Here is a 23,952-nt window from a genome sequence, read left to right as displayed (position 1 = left end):
AATAAAATAATGGACGCAATACTAAAATACAACTTAAATACTGATTTTCAGTATTTAAAAAAATTATCCCAACCCTGCCAGATAAACTAGAACCCCAGTAATAATCAACTAAAAGAAAAATGATTATCCATCAATGAATCAATCCTGTATACTGTATAGTTTAAAGATTTACTACTCCCCAAAAATTTGACAGAATGACATCTTTCTTTGCTTTTTGAACTTCACTGATTCTGACAGTATGTGAGAGGTGATGTTTATTGATATCACTTACACAGCATAAATTATTGGGTTTTATTAGGTTTCAGCTAGTAAAATAAAAATGTTATGTAAAAGACAGTTAGTTAAAACTTGATGTACAATAGCTGACAACATATCAGAAATGAGAACAGACAACAGTGAAAACAGTGGATTTATGAACACCATATAGTAACATAGTTAATGGTTTATTTTGGCAAAGTCTACTTCATTGGCCATGAAAAAAAAACTACTTTTGAAGCAGTGTTTTGTGCAAAGTAATAAAGTATGACACCATTTCTAACATCTTTTATCTAAATTGTGCTGTAAGACCATTTCACAAACAGAAATCTTCCTCACTGATGCAGTGATAATGACAACAGTACCATCTGTGAACCAGGTACAAAACAAAGTGGAGTGAAAATGTTCACTGCACTTTGTCCAAATCCATCTGCTTCGTTTCCATGACTGAACACTGTGGTGTAATAAATGACAGTAAAATCAGACAGACTGCACTTTAAATCATTTTTCTTCTACAGCAATAAATTATATTGATTCCAGTATTAGACAAAAGAAACATGTAAAACATTGGCAGTTACATAGGTAATTCTTATTAAATAAGATATAGAAAAGTATTCTCTTTGTAAACACATGAAGTGAAGTATGAGATCATCTGAGATTTCTCTAATTAAGCCAGCTGGTTACTGATCCCTCATACCAACACACAGAGCAATTAAAATATGACATCTATGGTAATACTGGAAGAAAAAGATGATGCAATTACAGTAGTGTCAAAATAGCAACACAGTTGGATTTTCACACAGGCTGGGCATATTACATTGTTAAGATATTTGGTTCTTGTTTCCACTGTGTGAGGTATGTTTTTAAACAATGTATGTGACCACAGTAGTGTTGGACTGGAATATATCAAAAGATGTTAAGATTACTTAACCCACCAACTAATCATCCTTGGACCCTTTGGAGATAGCTACACAAATGTCCATAAAGTTAAGGAGCTAGGTAACTTAAAAAAAAAAAGATATGGTAATGTGTGATTTATGACAAACTCCCCCGCACCAAAATGTCATGTAAGGCCAACACAACATTGCATTAGTACAACCTCTCACATCACGAAGCTTCCTTGTGTACCTGGTTTCATAAACAGGAAACGAGAGTAGAAAACTATCATGCACAGATCTCCAATGTGACTATAATAATCTCCATTAGTGACTTTAGTTAAGACTCTTCAGCATTACTTACAACTAATTATACATTTAATCAAGTTAAACAGTCTGTGACACCAATAAATGTTGGTTATTCTTCTCCTCCTCCCACACACCCACATAAAAGAAATGGCGTAAAGATCTTCACATATAGAAAATAAGCTCTTCGGCTCTAAAGAAAAACTGTATCATATTTTATTGTTCTTTTGCCTCAGTATGGAGGCCCTGTTTTTACAAGAATAGATTGACTGATGATTGTAAATAAGTATAAAAATGTTGTTTCCCAGGTCTGATTTGAAAAAAAGGGAACTCAAGATTTATCCCAATTTACAGGCACCAACCACATGACATCTCCCCTCTCCTTACACACTTTTGCTCAACCAGCTTTCTACCACCTGGCTTTCAGCCCCCTGACTCCATATTGACGAGCTTAATGATCATGGAAGCCTGGCATAGGAAAGGGCCTGGCAAAAGCCTCAACACGGTGCCGCAATTCAGCGATGCGAGCAACGGTCTCTGGGTCCTGAAGAAGGAAGTTCTTGAAGTCCTGGAGCTTTGCTGGAGAAGACAAGCAAAAGCAGAGGGACAATAGTTGGTCCTCCATGTTTCATAGCAAGGCCTTTTTGTATCCTGTGTTTCCTTGTTTAATTCAACAGAACATACAACATGCTGCAACTTTCTAAAAAAAAAAAGAAACTGAATAAAAAGGACCACAAAATTTTGACACACGTTCTTCCCAACCACCAGGCTAGACTGTAATAAATCTCCCATCTCACATAAAGGCTTACCTGTCTTTTTCTTGACATCCAAGGCAATCTTGAAGCCCTCATCCATGAACTCAACAACTTGCACAAAGTCTGCTTCTTTGAACTGTCTGGAGGTCAGGGCTGGAGCACCTGGGACACAGAAGAACACAAATCTCACTACTTGATGTACAAAGTAAACATCTGCAATTTGTTCCTTTTACTTTGGCAGTTTATCTGATTGTTATTAATTTTTCATTTTTTCCCCCCATTTTTTGGGAACAAGCAACCTGAAGTATTTTGATATTTCAGTAATGAAGCTACAGACTCCAGACATGTCACACACACTATGCTGATAGTCAGTGGGTCGCATTACTGTAGGTGCAGTCCAAGTCAGACAGGAATAAGTGCAGAGCATTGTACTGTGGGTAAAATACCTCGCCTTAAGATAAAGCTAAAAATGTGGCAGTGTAGACGTGGAGCTCTTGAACTTCCTGGAAGATGATTAAAAAGCCAAACACACTTAATTAATCATGATTTGCTCAGTGCTTGTGGCTTAATTGGTGGCTGACTAATTTCCATATGCAGAACTAGATTTTGAATAACTAAGTTAAAAAAGATCAAGTGAAAAGGATGTTAACAAAAAAACACAGTATGAGATTTGAAAGTGTTTGGACATACTGATCAACATTGTTTTCTTGTTCTGTATTTGATTTCTGATGAAACCTTTAGGAACTATATGAAGAAGCCAAGCTACTGTAAGTGTAGTTTAATGGTCCATACCTAGCCGGAGGCCACCAGGGGTCAGGGCGCTCTTGTCCCCAGGGCAGGTGTTCTTATTGGCGGTGATTGACACGAGCTCCAGCACCCTTTCCGCTCGAGCTCCGTCGATGCCCTTAGGCCGCAGGTCTACCAGGACCAGGTGGTTGTCGGTTCCACCTGAAATATTCAGCATGCCTTGTAAAAACTTTTGAGGAGCAGGAGAGTGGACACAAACTTCACTTATAAGCCTTTGATCCGACAATCTCAACTTCACTTTTAGATGGATGAGGAAATGCTACTGGATTTGATAACTATATGATATGAAATTGTGTACAACTAATGATGAAGCCAAACTACCGGTACTGAAGGCTGGTGTAGTGTCAGGACCTCAAATGCTTCACCTCTTCACGGTTCACATCCATCTGTCCATGTCTAAACTCACATCTACTTGTTTCATATACCAGATTTCCACTCTACTCTAGGTACTGAGGGTGTACCTATATAAAGAACTGGCAGCTGATGTAGTTCATGGTCTGTTAAGCTGTTCCATTACATAGAGGTTTCTATTATTTCGTCCACCCTTCTTATATCAGTGTAGGAAGGCTGATTAACAGAAACATATCCCTGCATAATGCAATTCAGCTAAACAATGTCACAACCTACATACTCCAAAATTGGCACACAGTTGATACTATATACATTTTTTTAAAGCTGATGCCAGCACATTAAATGCAGTACAAGATTCAAGTATTCACTCACAACCAGAAAAGGTTTCATTTTCTTGACTGATGAGGCAGTTATATTGACAATTCCCCATTTGCACATCATCAATTTAAATGCATTTGTTTTTCCCCTGCCGTGAAATTTGCATTTGTGTGACAGGACATTTTTCTTTATTTCTCTGCAGCGATGACCAGTGTCTCAAAAAACAAAGGAAGTTTAAATACAAGTTAGATTACCTGATACCAGGGTGTAGCCTTTGCTGAGCAGAGCTGCAGCCATAGACTTGGAATTCTTTATCACCTGGGCGATGTACTCCTTGAACATGGGGGACTGTGCCTGGTGACACATAAATGATGGAGTGAGCTGAGCTGAGCTGAAACAATCCATGAGATATCAATTCAGGGAAAACTATTTTCTACAATATGAACTTGTCATTTTGTTTAATTCAAAAGGTCCATTCCCTTTGCATCTTAGGAAGAAAAATATGAATAATTTCCTCTGATAACTCTTTAAAGACAATGATTAACCACGGGATCGAAGTACAGCAGAAGTTTATTTGATGCAAATGAAAGATACTGCTGTTCCACCCTCTTGGACAGATTACATTTCAGTAGCTTCATCCTGTTCAAGTTGTGCCGAAGCATCTGAGTGGTAAGATTTGCTTTCATGTGATTCACCACTTATCAGCATCTTATTAGGAAATAACCAGGGTGATAAAGCGTAACGTCAATACAAATAAAGTTAGTTACTTCTACATTGAAACTGGACGTTGGCGTGTTGTGCTGACCTGTCTCAGTGCCACAGCCACACCGGCGATGGCGTGGTTGTGAGGTCCGCCCTGCAGGGAGGGGAAGACGGAGAAGTTGACCTTGTCCTCCAGGTCGTACATGATCTCCTTCCCCTTCTTGTCCACCGAGCGAACACCTTTACGGTAGAAGATGAGGCCGGCCCTGGACAAAACATAGCCATTCACCAACACAGCATTTCAACCTTTTTGTTTTTCTTGAAAACCCAAACAAGGTTTCATCCCCTTGTAATCTGATTTGTCCCTGCCTCATGTCCGTCCTCCTTACCTGGCTCCTCGGAGGGATTTGTGTGTGGTAGATGTGACCAGGTCAGCGTGGTCAAAGGGAGAGGGGATCGCTTTGGCCGCCACCAGGCCACTGATATGGGCCATGTCGGCGAGCATGTAGGCCTTAATGTCAGTGCACAGCTGGGAGACAAACAGAGAGAGAGAGAGCAAACAGAAAATTAGGATTCAAATGTATAATTTATGGCAGGAAGTTTTCTAATTCTTTTTCAGTATAAAATCCAAAATCATGACATTACTAAAATACTGCAGTGCAGGCAGTCAAGCCTCGGGGGATGTGAGACACTTTTCGTTAACTTGGCTCTATGATTGTGAGGTTAAAGTGCTGTGTCTCAGATAAATGTGAAGATGTCTGCATCCAGAAAGGTTTGGTGAAGCTGCTCTTTGTATTTAGTTGTATCCTATGCAGCCATGAACTGCCTCAAGTCTAACACCTCTACAACACCTTTAGCCCTCCTCACTTCCACCTTGTTTCAGGAGATTTTCTGCCTTTAGTTTGATCTTCAGCAAGTGAGACATAAGCTCAGTTGAACTGAGGCCAAGTGACTGACTTGGCGAGCTAAGAGCATTCCACTGTTTGGCCATGAAAACCTCTTCAATTACCTTTTCAGTTTGCTCAGTATTTATAAAGTGTGAGACTATGTTAAAAAAAAAAACTGAACAATTCCTGTAACGTCAATCCAATATATGGTAGAAATAAATTCTATATTGGTGACACCCTCCTCCCCAGTTGGCAGTCAGCCTTTGTCACTATTTAATTTTGAACATTAAGTCCTGTAAGAGTGAAAATGTGTACTATTTTTGTATATGCATTGATTTGATGTACACTTCTCTCCTAGAACTTACTAGATACACAATTCAACTTGCATCAGTCTGTATCATCAGTAACCCTACTGTGCAATGCTTTTCATGTGACTGGGCACACGCGCACACAGTTAAGTTGATAAGCAACTGTACATCTGTTAGCAGTACCTATCGTCTGAAAGCACAGATATTTCACATGGGAGCTCGTGCAATTAGATTCTTCAGCATTCTTCAGAGGCCAAAAAATATTACAGCATAATTCAATAAATACTTGATGTCTCTTGCCAGCATCTATTGAAAAAAAAAGGTACAAACAATAAATAGCTCACAAACATGCAAATGACTCGCTGGCGAATGATCAGAGCAGTAAACAATCTTTCTAGTGCTCCAATTAATATGCATTATCATGACAATCTCCCTTCCTCTATCTAAACTGGATCAGCACATGTTTATTAGATTAAAAGGCAGGGGGGGTGGGGGGGGCAGGGTTACTGGAGGGGGTTAAGAACACAAGAGGGTGACGTGCAGTAGCTGATGAACACTGATAGTGAAACAAGTTTCCTATGTGGGTGGGGGGGTGGGGGGCTGCTTCAATCTAGGTAACACAACACTGAAAATCTGGAGTGACGCCCGGCCCGGCAGATTCTGCCATAAAACAGTGAACAGTTCCACAGAGACATGCCAGGGGGAAAATATGGCCCCACTTCAGGCCTAGTGGCAAAGTAGTTATGGTGCTTAATAAAAACACAGCCCTGTAATGGTGGGACACTCCATCTGATGGTACTAGCTAAAGTGGAGCCGTGCAACAAAGGGAAGCAGTCATGGAGTGAATGAAGTGAGTCAGCAGGTGGGTATAACAAAACAGATAAAGAGGCCTCTTGTGCACTGTCAAAGAGGGCAGTGAAGTGTGCGGTTAAAAGTTGGTGCTGTGTATGCTGTGTGTGTGTGTGAGTCAGAGCGAGTGTCCATGTTTAGTTTGGTTGAGTAGGCAAGAGAGGAAGACAGCATCTGTGTTGTTGTGTACGAGGGTGAAAAGACCCGAAAAACTGGCTTGTGTTTGGAAGTGTTGAGGTTTTAAAAGCAAAATCCTCTGTATTTGGAGCGGACAAAGATCTCTACTCAGGGATAGAAATTAAGAAACAAAAAAGATATGTTTGGAAGTAATCCTTCCTAGGTCTGACTACGGGACGCAGGTAACAGTCGAGTGGAGAAGGTTGACTGAGTTTTGAATAAGAGAACAAAAGCTGGTGTGTCTTTTCCTACAGTAATGTGGGATGATAAATGGAGAAACCAAGCTGCGGATAGAATTGAATATACAGAGTTATCCATGCACCTTCCGGATGCGGGCGTAGTCAATGAGGCGGGCATAGGCGCTGGTGCCAGCAATGATGAGCTTGGGCCGGAACAGCTTGGCCGTCATCTCCAGCTGGTCGTAGTCTATGAGTCCTGTAGCAGTCTGCAGAGAGTGAGACAGATTGAGGAGAGAGAGAAGAGAGTGAAGAGGCAGAGAGGACAGGATAAAGAGAAAATGGGAGGAGGAGGAATATGAGGATATTAGAGGGAGAGTAAGGGTCAAGAGGGGGGGGGGGGGGAGAAACACGGGAGGATGAAAAAAAACATCGGATATCTTGAGGATCAAGAGAAAACATATCAGTACGGAAGAGAGATTTTTTCCATTTGAAGCCCATTTGAAGTAGCTGCATTTGAAGTACTTTGGCTACCTTAAAAGTGGAAGGAATTTATCTAAGGGAGGCATTTCAACCTATCATATCATGGAGGGATATGGAGCAATTGCAGTAATTGCAATTGCACTCCCACTTATCCTTATTCAGCCTTTCAGAGATCTACTTGACTGGTGTGATGAGGCTGGACGGATTAGAGGTAGGTTTGGAGACTTTTCCTGCTCCGCTCATTGAACTGAGCCATTTCAGAGACATGCTAGACAACCCATTGTTCAGACGGTGTACTTCAGAGTCGCATGAAATAGAGTCAAGCAGGACAAGCCCGATGTCCAGTGGCTTGTGCCTGAATCGCTTTTTCTTTTTACAAACCTTCCTCCTCCACACATCGGAGAGGAGAAACAATGCAGGGGAGAGAAAAAGCACGATGGAGCAGAAAAAACAAAGGGGACAGAGAATGAGGAAGATACCGATGAGAAAAAGAAGAGGGAAAAGGAGGCAACGCTTTATTTAGACAACCTGATAATCTCCCATCTCCAGAGCACATCTATGGATGGCCCCTCACTCCATCAAGCTGCTCATTGTGAAGACAGAGCCAGTGGTGCTGGCCAGCCTGTCGATTTCCCATTATCTCTCTCGCAGAGGGGTCCTGCCAGACCATACATCAGCAGGTCTGGAAATGCAGACTTTCATGGCCATCCATCAGCCGCTACCAACACTGCCATGCAACTATGACTCAAAGAATGAAACACTACACACTCATATGTATCTTTGATCTTATCTACATGTTGACTTGAAGCACAGCTTGTCACATCTGAGTGTCTCAGGTATCATAGATCTTCATTCTGTGGGAAGCCGCATTTCAATTGCTGTATTAATAAGAGTCTATGGTTATATTGTGAGAAGACTACCGGTAGCCATACATCAGTTCAAACACTTGAGTTCAAGTCCGTCTGTTGGCAAGAACCTGCCAGTGAGCATCTGATGGGCTGATTCTTCCTTGAGTTAAGGCAGGATCAGACTACATAGACTACAATTTTCAGGCCTGATTATGAACATCGGGAACAACGAACGGACGTGTTGTGTAACATAACTGACCAATAGGATGAGAGAACACTCTGACATACTGTTTACACACAGTGAAGGTGCATGCTTAATGAAGTGAGCAATGCAAGTTAATGGTTTTGAGGTGTACACATTCGTTAACGTACTTCATGAACTTCAGTCCATACTGTCCTCTTCAACAGACCCAGGAACTGCTCCATGATCGTTTTTCTTTCTTACTTTTCTTTACGTGTCTGAGCAAAAGACTGCTCACATCACACACAGCGCTATAGAAACCATGATTGACAGTTTGTTGTGATGCCTCCCCTACGGCCCATGAAGTCACGCAGGGTCGTGATCGGTCTTGATCGATGTTTGGTCGGGGTCATACTTGTAGTGTTGCTGGTCTCACGACCAAGACACGCCAAGAATTGATGCCACTGTGATCGTTTAATCTGACATGGTGACCACTGGAAAGACCATAAAATCGTGTAGTCCCGGCCTTAGACAATGAGCCCAAACTGCATGGTGTAGGGAAGGAAGCAGAATGGCAGCGTTTCTTCTTTTTTCCATTTTTTTCAATGAAGATACTGTTACTATACTCATTTGTTATTGTGTATGAAAAATATTCTTGTAGAAGAATTAGCCCTTTTTGCCTCATTATTTCAGAAAATTACTGCAACAGGAATTAAAAGAAAAACACTGATTTTACACTTGATTTAAAATTAACCAATTTCTCTACAGATCTTCAGATTTGATATCGCCTGATGAAGCTGACTGACTAGTGTGTAAAACACTCCCAGCATCATGGCAGAAATATAACAAAAAAAAGAAAAAGTGGTGATTATTGTAAGCAGCCATTATTCTACATGGACTGGCCCATTCTGGATTGGTCTGATTATTAACAATTTTCTCCCATTTTGTAAACCAAGCAACTTATGGTTTGTCAATAAATGCCAACGCAATCTAGATAGCAGCAGAGATGACAGGTCACACCACTGAAAGCAACATCAAGCAAAACATTTCAGACATCTGAGCAGACTGCAGCAGCACTGGCACATGGACAACTCTAACCAACAATGCAACAACAATACCTCTAATGAATCATTGGATGACAATCACAAACGTAGAAGCCTACAGCGGTTTCTTATATTATACTATGTATAAATATGATTTAATTTTTCAGAGCGCTTTCACATGTTTTAGTGTTGTTGCCTCCTTTCCCATCAATTTCTAAGACCTGGAAGAAACCTGGTGTCTTGTTTAAGGTCTCCACTTGTTACTTGATATTGTCAGTGGGGGTCTGTACTTACATTTAGCTTGTAGGGCATGGACTCAAAATAGATTGAGGTTGCCGAGATCCTCTTTACATCAGACATGTAGCCATGGGTCAAACTGTGTTGACAAAAGAAATATGAGGAAAAACAGAAAAAGAGTCAAGCACTCAGTTGTATTACTTTGCACATTAATTGATTTATAGTAGACGTGACAGAGAAGACAACTTTTTATTATTCCTCAGGTCCATACTAGTGTTAAAATAAGTCTGACTACTGACTGTCCTCCGTCGGGCAGGTCCAGGCCCATGATGCGGTCGTGGGGGTTGAGCACCGCAGTGTAGACGGCAAAATTGGCGGGCGAGCCGGAATATGGCTGGACGTTGACGCCCCACAGAGCCGGGTCCAGGTCAAAAGCCTCCAGGGCTCGCTTCTGACACAGCAGCTCAATTTGGTCCACCACCTCTGCTCCACCATAGTATCTGTGGGTGTGTGGGTCACAGGGTTTTCAGACGGGGAAAAAAAGGAGACAAGATCGTCTATAAATGAAAAACACTTGCCATTATTGGCGGAAGCATAACCCTTGCAAGTAACTTGAATGTATCTATAATCTCAACAAAACCTGTTACCTTGCATGCATTAAAAATACAGAAGGCCGGTTTGGTCATTAAGATGGAGAACAGATGTGATAAATGTTTAAATTGACCACAGATCTAGGTGGAAAAGCTCATCAAAGCTCTTCAGTGGAATTACAGATGAAGGAGCAACAGATGGTTACTGAGCAAGCCACTCTTTCGGTGAGATAATCCTTTTTGGATCATTACATTCAAGAGTAAAACGGTAGTTAAGGAGGATGTGGGAAGAAAATAAAAACTGAACATATTCATAGGGAGGGAGATTTTTGTAAGGCTTGTAATTCAGGCATTAAATGAGAGGTTTTTCAAAACATATCATCTCCCCTGTTTGCTGCTGATAAATGTGTATTATCCAAGGGAAATAACAGAAAATGGGAAAACAGAAAATAGAAAATGTGCAACTATCAGCCAGGCACCAAATTTTTTCAATGTTTCCCCTCGGGAATTTTCTTTGGCAAAGGCTGTGGATTATTAGCTGTGTGTTTGGCATGTACTTTACAGTAATAGCACAATCTAGAGAAAACAGTGAATATCAGTGTGTGCGTTTATTTGTGACACGTATCCTGAAGCAGAAAATATCAACCACCTTAATAAGCTGGGGTGTGGCTGCAATAAGCACTCACCTTCTCCCTGGGTAGCCCTCTGAGTATTTGTTGTTCAGGCAGGAGCCCTGAGCTTCCAGAGCGGCTCGACTGCAGAAATTCTGTGGTGGGAACACACACAAAAGCAAACACACACTCGGATCAATGGCGTGAGTGGACAGAAGGGACAAGGACGGCAAATTAAAGTCTGTTAAGTGATAGTGAGAAATCCCCCTCCAGCTAAAGGCAATCATTACAATATTGAACCTCTGGACTTCCATAGACTAACAGTCTGCACTTTACAATGCTTATCCCCCTTGCTGCTGGAGGATACAAGATAATGTAATAAACTTTTCTGCACATGCTGAGATATGTTGGTGTGGCCTTTTTTTAATTATTTCGTGATGCGTTTCTCAAAGAACAAATTTTTGGTGAGTCGGTTTGCTGCAAAAAGAGTGCAATCATTCCCAAAGGTTCTTTGTTTATATTTTGTGCTGGAGGGTGAAAACAACAGGTTAAATAAACAATACCAATAACCAATATAGGACTCGGGCACTGATTCATTTTAGTACCCTGATTTCAGTCAACTCATTCCTGCGATTTTCTTTACTGGTTGTTCTCTGTTTTATTACCAATTACAGTATGTACCAGTTGTAATCTGACTGATGAATCATGATCCTATTTCTGTATTTCTATTAGAGTTACTTCCCCTTAAAATCGATAAGTTGATGAACAGCAAATGTAACATTTTAATAAACTATTTTGTAGCACAAGAACCAAACTTTAAGTTGTTTTTCAAACATGAGGATTTTCATTTTACGTGCATCTTAGGTGACAGTAAACTTTTATACCACTGGGTTTTGGATTGCTGTCCAGCAATTTGACGAGATCTGATTGGTGTATAGACATCATAAAGACCTGAAAATGATTCTAGAAAATAATCAGTAAATTAATCAGTAATCCAAATTATCATGGGCTATGGCTCTAATTTCAACAATAATTCTATGGCATTTACAAAATATCATACTAAAGCATTAGAGCTTATAATTAAAATGTTACACATGCACAATTTGGGGAATATGGCACAGGAGTGGATGTTATGGCTTTCACCATATTAGATAATCATAGTTAATGATTGGAGGAGGGGGAAAAGAAATAAAATTGGGAGTGGGTTTAAAGCTTGACCCAGTGCTGGTGGTATTGAACAAAACAAATAGAATTTGACACAACAACCTGTTGCATATACACAAATGTGCTGCTCCAACAGTATAGCTGCTGATGGATACCACTTTGACACGACCTTCTAACACAATATATTATCCAAGTGGCCAGTAATAGGGTCTGACAGATAGCACACACACAAACACCTACAGTCTCCACTCTCTCCCTTGTGGGAGCGTTGGAGTGTGTGTGTGTGTTGTGTGTGTAGTTATGCTAATGCTTCACCTGGGAGCCAAGAGAAGATCAAGGGAGATAACAGCTCCAGTAACAGCTTTCTGCAGCGTCCGTCTGTCATGCTGACGACTGTGCATATATTAGAAAAGGAAATGCGTTTGCCTCTCAGTGTCTTGAAGTGTGTACATGTGTGTACGTGAGAGTACGTGTGAGAAAATGTATGTCTGCCCTGCCGGAGCTGCACTGTGGTGTGCCTTGCAGAATGAGGTGGGGAGGAGGCAGGATGAAGATATCAGCTTTATCTCACAGCAGAGTGGTCAGGCTTTGTGCTGAGAGGGGGCTGATATACTCCACTGAACAACTACTGTGGTGAAGAGGAAACAGGGGGAGAGAGAAAGAACAATGCCAGATAAAACCTTGTCTGCTCCCTTGAATAGTTAAATTTCCCCATTTCACACCATCCAGCCTGGGAGTGAAAACAAACAGTCACAAAAATGTGCCGCAAGTCATTCAAGCCAAGAACAACTTGCAGCACACTGTGCACAGTTTGGGTCAGTGGGTGAATAATGAATGGTTATTTGAACAGGTTCTTTATTAAAGCAACATTATGCAACTATCTTATCTTAAAATACTAGCTTCAAAATAATTTTGTTGGTACACTGACTTGTAATAGAGAGAATGGTGCCTCTTTCCACACTCTCTCTGAGCAGAACTTCTATGTAACTTGGGTTGAGACTGTCCAATCTCCTGTCAGAATTATGTCATGCTATATAGCACTATGTCACACATTAATAACTATGGGCCGTTGGGTATCTATAGGAACAAGCTAATATTAGTAACATTAATATTCTTAGTGTGGACATCATGGCAGAGGCAACTGCTGTGGACCAAGATGTTTTTGGTCAGTCAGATGAGCTGAGGGCCGATCTTCTAGGGTAGCGCTGCTTCCAGTAGACTTGGCCAGATTAACAGAAGCTGAACAGAAGATTGTTGTGTACGATGTGTCCTGCAATAACCACTTGTGGCTGCAGAGGCTGCTGTAGCCGCTGCTCCTCAAAAGTTACACAATCTTGGTTTTGTTCAAGTTATATCCGTTTTATGCACTGCATGCTGGAGTAAGGAGGAGGTCAAAGTTTGACTGTCCTAGCAGACAACTGAAAACTTTAAAAACATGGGGATTTAGAACTAGAAATCAGTGAAAGAATCTATGAAAATATATATTTAATTCATATAAACTTTTATTTAATTTTTAAATGCCAGGCCCATATCACTTATTGTCCATACTGTATTGTATGAGCCCTAATAAATCACTGATAAAGTATTTTCTGTCAATGCTGACAGCAGCTGAACAGATATAGTTATTTCATCACACTCTGGTAAAGGCAGAATGAATGAAACACTATTTAAATTTTAATACCAAAGTATCTTTTTTACAATCAGAACACTGCACAGACTTGACACTTTGACCCATGGACATGGCACTTTTTGAACAGATTTGGCTTTTTAAAACTTTTTAACTGTGGTTGTTTTGGACACCAGAATCTCCCTGCGGGGATAAATAAAGGTTTCAATCAATCAATCAATCAGCTACCATGTCCCTGACTGAGGAAATAAGGTATAAAAAGGAGATTCGAAGGGCTCTGGATATGCTAGCTCCCCGTTTCTTTTGCACACCAGTTTTGTTCTCTCTGCAGTGCAAATTGTTAAATTGAGCGTGCAAAAACACACACACAAAAAAGAACAAAATCCATTAGTTGTTTGAAATGTTTTACCTCAGATGCGATGAGTTCTAAGCCTCGGCACTGCCTGTCCTTCTCTTTCAGCAGCAGATCCCACATCTCAGGGTCGTCCTGAGCCAGGCTCTCCTGGCCAGTCCACGGACGGTCTTCATCCACTGTTCGTGTAGCAGCATGGGACTGTTGCCCACGTGCACTGAGACGGACTGCGGCTCTCTGGCACAGCGGCTATGTAAGGAGGAGAGGTTGAAAGGTTAGTTTGGGGTTAGATGGAACAGGGGCGATACAGACAAAGGATAAAGAACACTGCACTGGGCTGTTGCACTGCATGTGGGGAAGATTTTCTTCAGACAAATCTGCAGACTCTGCTACTTCACCAAACTCTTGCAACAGCAATTCAAATCACCACTGCTTTTATGATATATTTATACAGTACATATATATTAAAAACTATAAAACTAGTAGGATGACATTAAGGGCTGCATGTGCAAGATTTTAGGTGCTGATGATGTTGTTGTTTTTTTTGGGGGGGGGTCATGTCTATGTAAAGATATACACAAATAAAATTGTTCATATGGCAATTTTGCCATATGAATGACATTTATTTACATCAAGTATTTGTTCAGTTTGCATACTTAAAGTGACACCCTGATTTGTCATGTAAAAATAGACATTTCTAGTTTCTTACCCTCATTCTATTCCTCATACACTTAAATATGTAGCCTTGTATAATTAGAAGCTGGCATGTTTGCATGATATCAATAATCAGCATGGTTGTTCAATTATGCCTCTATCAGCACTTCCACAAACTGGGGGACTGACTTTTACAGCCTCAGTGTACCAAAGGAGGCATACAGAGAACAGATTCAGCACTTCCTGCTTATCTAATCTGGACTGGTGCTGGGAAGTTCTTCTTCTTCTTCTGCTGCTGCTGCTGCTGCTGCTGCTGCAATGTCTGATCATGTGAGTGTGCAGAATCTATATAATTTCCACTGGCTGTTTCTTTTCTTTTTTTTCCAAGTTAAATATATGACAATACAATAATATACAGTATAATATGTGTGCGCACTGCGCACATGTATATGATAACTCTGCACTATGTGTGGCTGGGTGTAGATTAGATGCTCAGTATAGAGACAATTAAAAAGCTGTATTCATGCCCTTCAGTGCACAAGCTCTCTATACAAACCCCAATCAGCAGAGAGAGTACAGTCTGTGAGAAAATGTAGAGGTAAAAAAAACAAAAAAAAACTTAAACGGTTGATTGCACTTGGAACAAATTGGCTCTTTCACCGTCATTTAATCAACAATGATGATGACTTTGTGTTGAGATCAATCCCACCACAGCCAACCTATGGTTATCATCTATACAGGTGTGCTGGGGTGTGAGGGACAACCTCCCTTTAATAGCACCATTAAAAACCAATTAACACAATACTTAGGACTGGCTGAGGACACCCATAAGACAAAAAAAATGCAATTTACGCTTGTTCGATGTGGTATGAAAAATGTTTGGGCAATTAATCTTTTGACAAAAACAATGAATGTGAAAGTTGGGCAGCGTAATGAATGCTACACTAAATGGGGAGTCTTTTCTGCAAGCAAAAATTAACAACCACAGCCCCACTATTTTACATCTATTGTTAAAAATAGACAGTTTAGAGGACCGCTTATTCCCAGAAGTAGCTTGAAGGTAGTTTATCTACTCCCATCGCCTTTTCTCCCATCCTCTGTACTCTCTCAGCTCCCGCGAGTGACAGAGGGGACTTTGGCAGAGGGGACACTGGTGACACACCAGGGGAGGCGACTGGCACATTAATGGCCGATTTCTAACAATCTCTACCTTGGCCTTCTGTCACCAGTGGCAGTGGGTGTTGGTGGAGAGGGGGGGGGGGGGGGCCCCTTCCTCAGGGTTCTGGAGGAGATGAGAGCCTGGGGAGACAGGTCGGGCTGCCTCTGAGGACACGTTTCTCGCTGAGAAATCATACGGGTCATTAAATCTTGACGGGAACTGTCCTTCGCTGTCTGGGATTCTGCTGGGACACACTGGGGCCGGGGAAGGCAGCCACGGGGAAAAAAAATCCAACATAAGACATCGCTGCCATAGTTAGAGCGCAACTGACGACTGCAAAACAGACAAAGGGGGGGCCGCTCCCTCCCTCTCCTCTGTGCTTCCACCTTCATCCCTGCTTCCCTTCTCCCGTCCTCCTGTCCCCATCATGCCACCCTATGCTACTCAGCACTCTCCAGCCAAGTAGCGCTCATGTGACATCTTTATTCGTTCATTTTGCCATCCCCATCATCACTACCATGACAACATCCAAACAGGACAGCTCTGGGCTTAAGCAAAACCGCACACAGGTCAGTCCCTGTGGTCTACCTCTCTGCTTTCCCTGCCTCATCTCACAGCCCTGATCATTACGGGAGATTAATTAATAAACACAAGATAAACTGATCCAAGAAAAGTAAGAGCCAAGATACAAGCACCAAATATGTCACAGCGGGACTATTTTTAGGCGACAGATTATGCTGTCGTTTGAAGGTGAACTTGATGAAAACTCTGCTGTGAGAAAAGGGGGCGGGATAGGCCACATCAACCTAGGTGCTGCTGCTGAGCACAAAATAATGGCAGTCGCAGATGCGCTGGATGACAATAATAAGTTAATTGTTGGCAGTTTGCCTTTTCCGTCAAACATCTGTGTGCCCAACGAACAACGGAAGAGAAGAAGAAGAAGAAGCTGGAAGACAGAAAATCTTTTCATTAATACTAGTTTTGTCCGTTTCCTGGGGCAACTCCCGAAGCGAGTCAATTTTACAGATGACTGCTGTCCATCAGTGGCTATACCAAACAACAATCAGCCCTGGTAACGTGAGGAAAACAGCAGGCTCTGGAGAGGAGACACAGTGAAGGAAAAAAAAAAAAAGATATGTAAGGTGGAAGAGAAGAAGTGTCAACAGGGCAACAGCATCCGTCAGCCTGACACACAGTTGGCTCTTTCCCTGTCGCTGACTAATAGTAGGGCTGTCCGTTACAAATTGCCCTGTGATTCAGTCTGGATGACACTAGACTGAAAGAATCTGGATAGGGTGAAGAGGCGTGAAGGGATGGAGGCAGAGTCCAAAGCCGCTCCACTCTATTTGGGTCAAAAGGTTGTCAGGGTGACAATCAAGAGACTTAAGTGATGCCAGCAGTCTTTCAAGAAATGTGGGCAGTGGAACGATACATTTACTTTTATGCTATAATATTTCCACAGCACTTTATGTAGTGGAGAAGAAGATGGTGAAAGAGCCCTACACTGGGCTCACTGATGTCTCAATAGGTCTTGGTGCATGCTGTGAATTATACTTGTCATATTATCAAGGTAAAGCCTGGCAGGGCTCAGGGCCTCTCTTGCATCTGTGCCCACAACCCCCTCCATATCCCTGTCAAGTAGACAGTGTGTTAAACTAGAAATACATAAATCTGTTTTTTTGCACTCCAAAATATTGTTAGGGTCACCTAAAGGCAAATTTGGGCTGCTAAAATACAGTCTAACCATTTTAATAAGGGTCCATTTGGCCGAAAGGTTTAGAAAATCCACGTGGTAGAGGTAGACTACATGCTAATCTGCGGTCTGAGTAGTCTTGAAAGTTTGGTGTGTCTGATGTGTGTTTAAGCAGTCAGGAAATGTGGAACACTTGAAATTTTTAAGTTAGTAGCTGCCATGTTTCACTGTGTCAGTGTAGCTCCAAGCAATCACTCCCAAGAAAAAGAAATGAAGCCATGAATCAGCGCTGACAGTCTTTCTGTTCTGCTGCTGTTAAATGAATAAAACTAAACTTAAAAAGCTAAAGAACGCCTCCTGAGACAAATGATTAGGTTAGTTTGTGTCAACAGTTGTGGTCTTTAAGCATTAAATTAAGTCTTTTGTGGTTGTAGTGTGGGAGGTGATGAAGCCAGACAGGCCATCTTCAGGGTGTCATCTAAACCAGATCATTGGATAAAAACATCTTGACAATTTATCTGTGGGTGACATTTAATATGCCAGTGCCACTCTGAAGACATACAGTATAACAAATCAGTTTCCATAATGGGTGATGCCTCTTTTATGTTAAGTTAACCTCTGTTTATTGTACTGCACTTTCAACATTTAAAACCAAACTTTTGTCTGGCACTGATACTAAGTAAAAACAGCAGAAGATAACTGTCTGCACTGGTTCATACTCCCAGTCTAAGTTTATGCCAGTTCCCTGGTTACATCAGCCTGTTGACTTTCCACCTTGTCCAATTACAGCAGACCTACTGTACTGTACGCTTAGGTAATACCAGTGGCTAGGCAGAAGGCCAGTAAACAGGTTAAAGCAGGAAAACCTCATCGCTCAATGTTGTTGTTTTTCTGCATGCTTACACTGAAAAGGAAAAGGACGTTTGGTGCTGACAATTTAATATTTTTTACTGTCCAGAACAGCAAGTCCTAAAAAAGTAAGGATCTGTAAGCACCGTCATTAAAAGCTAAAACTAATTTTCAGATGGTGCAAAATGCTGCCACACGCCTTTTAAGTGGCATAAATAAACGTGGGCACATTACCCCCATTTTAACTGCGCTACACTGGCTGCCCATTCGTTTTAGGATACATTTTTAAATTATTTTATTTGTTTTTAGGTCTCTTAATGGCCTCGCCCCACCATACCTCTCCGAGCTGTTGGAACCATACGCTCCTACACGCCCTCTCAGGTCAGCTGACCAGCTGTTCCTGAAAGTCCCCAAAATAACAAGCAAACTCATGCTGCGTTCAAGACAACTCAGAAGTCGGAAAAAAAACGAGCTCCGAGTTGTAAAAACTGAATTGAACGGCGTCGAACTCGGAAATTACAGGTTGGAAACTCGGGTATCATATCAGAGGTAGGTATCAGGTATGTGACGGAAATAACGTTGAACTGTTATCAAGGCTATAACATTAGGCTATATGTGCACTCATCTGCTGCGTCTCCTCTCCTCCAAAATAAACATAATTTACTGCTGCATTTATTTTTCGTATTCAGCTATGAGCCACAATACCTGTATGCCAAACTTCCTTCAGGTATCCATGTTTTTTTTCTTCCGAGTTCCTGCAGCGTGAATGCAATGATGTCGAAAGTCGGAAACTTCCGAGTTGGGAATTCCGACCACCAAGTTGTTATGAACGCAGCATCAAAGGGGGCCACGCTTTTTCAGTTGTGGCACCAAAGCTATGGAACGACCTGCCTCTTGACATCAGACAAGTATGCATTTTATTTTTATTGTTTTTATTCTGTTTCGTTTTATGTACATTTTGTGTCTTATGCCGATTGTATATTTTATGTGTAATTTTGTACAGCACTTTGGTCCACTGAATTTTTAAAGTGCTTTATAAATAAAGTTGGTATGGTATGGTATAGCTATAAATATAATGTACAGCAGTGCATGCATGCTCTCTAATGTCGTCATGCTGCTGAAATGAATCTTGGCTCATTTCCCTTGATCTTTCATAAAACTGCCAAATATAAAATCTGTTAAGGGTACATTCTGTGATATTCACACTCTGCACTGTTACATTACAGTTATCATGTGCCGTGTTGTATTCAGAAGTTCTTCAAATGTTGAAAAGGTGTGTGTTGAATCTTAGATCAAGCATATTCAAAAGTCCTCTAATTAATGAGAAGTTGTTAATTTAAACATCCGAGCAGTACTTAAAACATCTGTGAAATTCAGACATAATCTCTACCAAAACTAAATTCTTCCTACAGCCTAACACAGAGTCAGATAAAAGAAAATAGACTATCTTACAGAAAAATAGATAAAAACTGAAAAAGAAATGCTCTCAGTCAGAGAGAAACAGTGTGTGAAGCAGCTGAAAAACAGCCTTGGTTCTTTGCCCTTTGTACTGGCAGAAAGGTTTCGTAATGGGATTAGAAATTATTCTGAATTTTTTAATTGACTTAACTGGAGTCTTAGGAATCTAATAAATGCAGGAGGTGGTCCATTTTTGAGCAAAAATAATGGCCAAACCAATCTGTTTTCCACAGATATTAATATCAGCAGCAGCAGATGAATGGCTGTTTTATAAAAGCTGAGTTTTGCTGATAGCAGGTCATCTTGATGGACCAATCCAAAAAAGTTACTGAGGTAATGCTCAACAAAAAAAAGCAAGAGAATAAAATATTTTTTTCACATTTACAGAACCTACTGTATGAGGACACCACATGCTTTGACCCAATGACAGTCTTGTGAGTCCTTTAGAAATTCAATGAGGATGCACATTTAACCAATTTGCATCAATAGGAAAAGCATGCAGGCACGTGAGCCACCCAGTTTAACAGGAAACTTCGACACTGACTTTAAAAAAAAAAAACTAGGTCTGAATACATGCCACATGTTTTTGGCACACACTTAGCATAGCCTAGTTGTTTCATAGAAACATCACCCCATCTCCAAAATGGGTCATTTAATTCTGTTAGCTCATGACTATTAATGGTTCTCAACAACCCCCTGCAAACACCTGTATCAACCCAATGTCTCTGCTAATCAAACAACTTGTTTAATAAAAGGGCTAACAAGTTATGAACTTTTTCTTCTTTTTCTTAAACTCTGACCTGAAATAATTGGGCATCAGTTTAGTGATACAAAATAACTGTAGCTTACAGTCACAGAGCCCAAAAACATAAAAATACAAATGATTAGTTAACCATTACAACAGATCCCATTGTAAAGTTCACGGTAATGAGGTTCTGTAATTAAATCACAACTTTGAAAAGCTCATAATATTACTGACATCCTGTCAGATGTGTCAATTGCACTGGAAGGCATTATTTAACCCTGTAGTCCATAGTGGTCTTTATTATACTGTAGTTTTTGCTGCATTTCATACTGAAAGAAAGGGGTTTCAATAGTTTCCCCATGCTCTTATCTAATGACAGTATTCAATAGAAGAGTTTCACTATTAGTCTGACTAATAAACTGACAAATTAGAGTGTATGATAAGCAGAACTTCAAACATTCACAACATGTATAATAACTGTATTATATATTACCCTAATAAACATAGAGATTACATTATCCTTGCAGCTTCCCTACAGTCATAAATATTCCAACAATCAAGAAGCTGCTGACACTGAGATACTATTATCCACGTCTGGAAAAAAAAAACGCCGCCTTATCTGTTGCATAATAATCTTAAAGTTGGAGTTAATATTTGCTTCGTGCTGATTTAGGACTCATTTTGCACTTTGGACGTTATTGGGAGCAGGACCACTCATTACTGGTTAACGTGTCATCCATCGTCTGTGACCCTTCTCCACAGTCTACCTGGGGTCATCAATTGTGTGTAACAAGAAGCCCCTGTGTTCAAAACAGCACAACTGTGTACACCTGAGTTACTGTAAAATGAATCTACTTGTGATTTTAGTGACGCGACTCAATTTTTGTAATTGGCGCTGGCTTAATTGAAAGTTTATCGTTCGGCAGGCATGCGTGGGCTTCTTGCCATTTCCCCACATGATGAAACAGAGCAGCCGTGGTTGCATCATCGCGTGGACGCTGCTGCAGCAGCAGCTACGGTATGTAACGTGCTGATAACTGACCTGCTAGCTTATCGGCTAACTTAGCTAACAACTGTCAGTGCTCACAAAGTGTACCACGGACAGCACAGAAAACAAAGCCAACAGAAAACTTCTGCAAACGGTCTTCTCACTATTTGGTGATTTTTACAACGCCTGCTCCAGCACAAGTGGAGAGCATAAACCTCCCCCTGACTGTAATGTTAGCAGCCCCCCTGAGCTGCGTTGGCGTTTGGCTAGCTAACAGTTAAAGGTTCAACTGCACAGAAACGACACCTTAACTACCCTCCTGAGAAACACCGTGAGGGAAACACTGACTCAAAAGTGTACTAAATGATATACCAACCCGTGTGACTTGTCTCAGAGCGAGGGACAGCATGTTTCCAGTTGTCTAGCCGGAGGAAGAGGCAGCACACACAGCCAGGAGACACAAGCAGCTGACGGCTCCGAGAGAGCTGTTTGAAGTTGTTGGCAACGGCGAGTTCGCTTATCGTGCCGAAAGGGCTGATGGGAATCGTAGGCGGTTGTGGGATAACTACACAAGCACCTGAGTGTACAATATCCATTAGGCCAACTGTCTCAGTTATTCATTCACTCATCTCCATATCAACCGTTACAGCTTTATGGGTTTATGAGCTTTTTAAAGGTTAGAGTCAGTAAAAATAGCTGACATTAGGCTATTTTTTTGTATCTAAAATACCAGAATATTCTCCATTTTTAAAATGATGTGCAAATGTTTATCTTTGGCAACTTAACTATGAATGCAAACAACCATGCTCCTAAACTTTGATAAAGTGAAACACTTCACAGAATCTTTACAGAAACTATAAATAAACTGAACCCTAACTCATCTATTGTTTATTGTTTATAGAGGATCCCCATTCCCAGATAGCAAATGTTTTGGCTGTATTCTGGCATCCTTTTGGCATTTTTGGCTTTCTTTTGGCTTTGTGAAAGCCCTTTGGCTCAAGGTCATCTCTCCTTCTGGGCCTGCCACTTTGAAGGTTACGGTATGGGGCATTTTAAAGCCAAAGGACCAGACAGAAAAGGACACCTGACGAGGGATGAATGGAAAAGTTACAACTTAAAGTGGGTGAGTTTTATAGTTAAGTTTGTTGGATGCCAAAAGGTTTTTGCTATCTGGGTTAGCCGACGCACAAACGCCAGGCTAGTCTTCCTGGGGTCCTTTTCAAAAGTTCAAAATAAAATAACAGATCCATTTACAAAACATACACAGATCTAGTTACAATAAAAAGAAAGAAAAAAGGGAAAGAAAGAGAAATTTCTCAAAATGATAACAACTCTTAAGTCTAAAAAGTGACTTTACATGTTTCTTAAATGTTTTTTTACTGGGAATAGTCCTAATATTTAAATGAAAAGTATTCCATAACGAAATGCCTCTATATACAACAGTGCTTTTCATTGAATTAGTTCTTGGTCGTGGTAATGCAAGTAGACCTTGAGTTGAAGCTCTGGTAGGCCTACTGTAGTGGTGAACATCAGCATTATAACCAATCTGATTAAAAAGAGTAGGATAGGCCTACTTATTATGAATAATGTTTCGAATAAATAACTATAATAGAATAATAGCCTATCCAGCCCCGAAAGCACAGTCAGTGTGTGGTCCCTGTTGTGTGACTCAGCAATACAAGTTGTGTGCAATGGTGACTGTAAAACGTCCTTTCATAAATCTTCATTTGGACAGATGTTTTTTTTTTTTTTCCGTTTGGGATGGTAGCCTATATTGTGCTGTTCTGTATATTTTTTTAATACTAGTTGACTTTCACTTTCAAAGCTCATCTTCATCAGTTTACTAAGTCTATAAATACATAGGCTACTGTGCTTTTATGGCATTGGTTGTCCCTATACAAATAAACATTGGATGGATGATATATTGTCTGTTTGGACTGGTTACCAATACATGAGGCTTTTTGCAATCTGTGAAATGAATGCTGAGAAATGCATCACCTCTCCGCTAAAGAAGTAAGTGGGTACCTTAGTGGCCTGGAGTCAGGTCAGTGTCCCACGTTTAAGTCCAGCTGGGGTCTTGTCTGCATGTCATTCCCAGTTTCTCTCTCCCTCCAATTCCATATTGACTGAACTAATGAGGGCAGTAAATATCCCAAACACACCAAAAAAAACAAAAGTAATGTAGCACATAGACTGTAAGTGAAAACAAATGTAGACTTTATGACATCACTCAGAGGTTTCTGAAAAGCATTCCCACCTTCTCACTAAAAAATGGCACAGCCTTTTAAACAGGACAGTGGTATAGAACACAACCCCTCTACAGTTGTCATTGAAAGAAGAAATATCTATATATATATTTTTTTTTTTACACCAAGGCTTTAAACATATTTGTCTCCGCCGTAAAAATTTTGCATTTCAACATTGGTATATGGGCGTGTTGATGATATCATTTATTTTGGAACAAGCCTCAAGTGGCCGTTTGAAGAACTGCAGTTTTTAGTCAC

The 23,952-nt window shown here is 40.8% G+C and overlaps 1 protein-coding gene across 1 annotated transcript; it reads right to left on the bottom strand.

The window, feature by feature from the left end:
- Window positions 1-277: 277 nt before the first annotated feature.
- shmt2 (serine hydroxymethyltransferase 2 (mitochondrial)) lies at window positions 278-21,977 on the bottom strand. Its single transcript, XM_085777651.1, has 12 exons — window positions 21,825-21,977; window positions 13,960-14,151; window positions 10,835-10,914; window positions 9,858-10,058; window positions 9,616-9,697; window positions 6,913-7,035; window positions 4,759-4,898; window positions 4,473-4,635; window positions 3,922-4,021; window positions 2,984-3,139; window positions 2,246-2,353; window positions 278-2,015 (listed from the first exon to the last, which is right to left on the bottom strand). Exons 1-12 carry the CDS (start codon window positions 21,855-21,857, stop codon window positions 1,888-1,890), a joined length of 1,506 nt encoding a protein of 501 aa, XP_085633777.1. The 5' UTR covers window positions 21,858-21,977; the 3' UTR covers window positions 278-1,887.
- Window positions 21,978-23,952: the final 1,975 nt, after the last annotated feature.

The sequence above is a fragment of the Trachurus japonicus genome, chromosome 5, assembly GCF_045865225.1.
Source record: "Trachurus japonicus isolate A0001 chromosome 5, Traja_1.0".
NCBI lineage: Eukaryota > Metazoa > Chordata > Actinopteri > Carangiformes > Carangidae > Trachurus > Trachurus japonicus.
The sequence above is the reverse complement of the archived record's forward strand: the minus strand, read 5'-3'. Positions and strand labels throughout refer to the sequence as shown.

Coding starts and splice junctions, on each gene's coding strand:
- shmt2 (XM_085777651.1), bottom strand. CDS start 21,857: ATGCTGTCCCTCGCTCTGAGACAAGTCACACGG. Junction 14,152..21,824: donor CTCTGAGACAAGTCACACGG/GTTGGTATATCA, acceptor CTCCTTACATAG/CCGCTGTGCCAGAGAGCCGC. Junction 4,022..4,472: donor TGGCTGTGGCACTGAGACAG/GTCAGCACAACA, acceptor ATGTGTCACCAG/GCACAGTCCCCCATGTTCAA.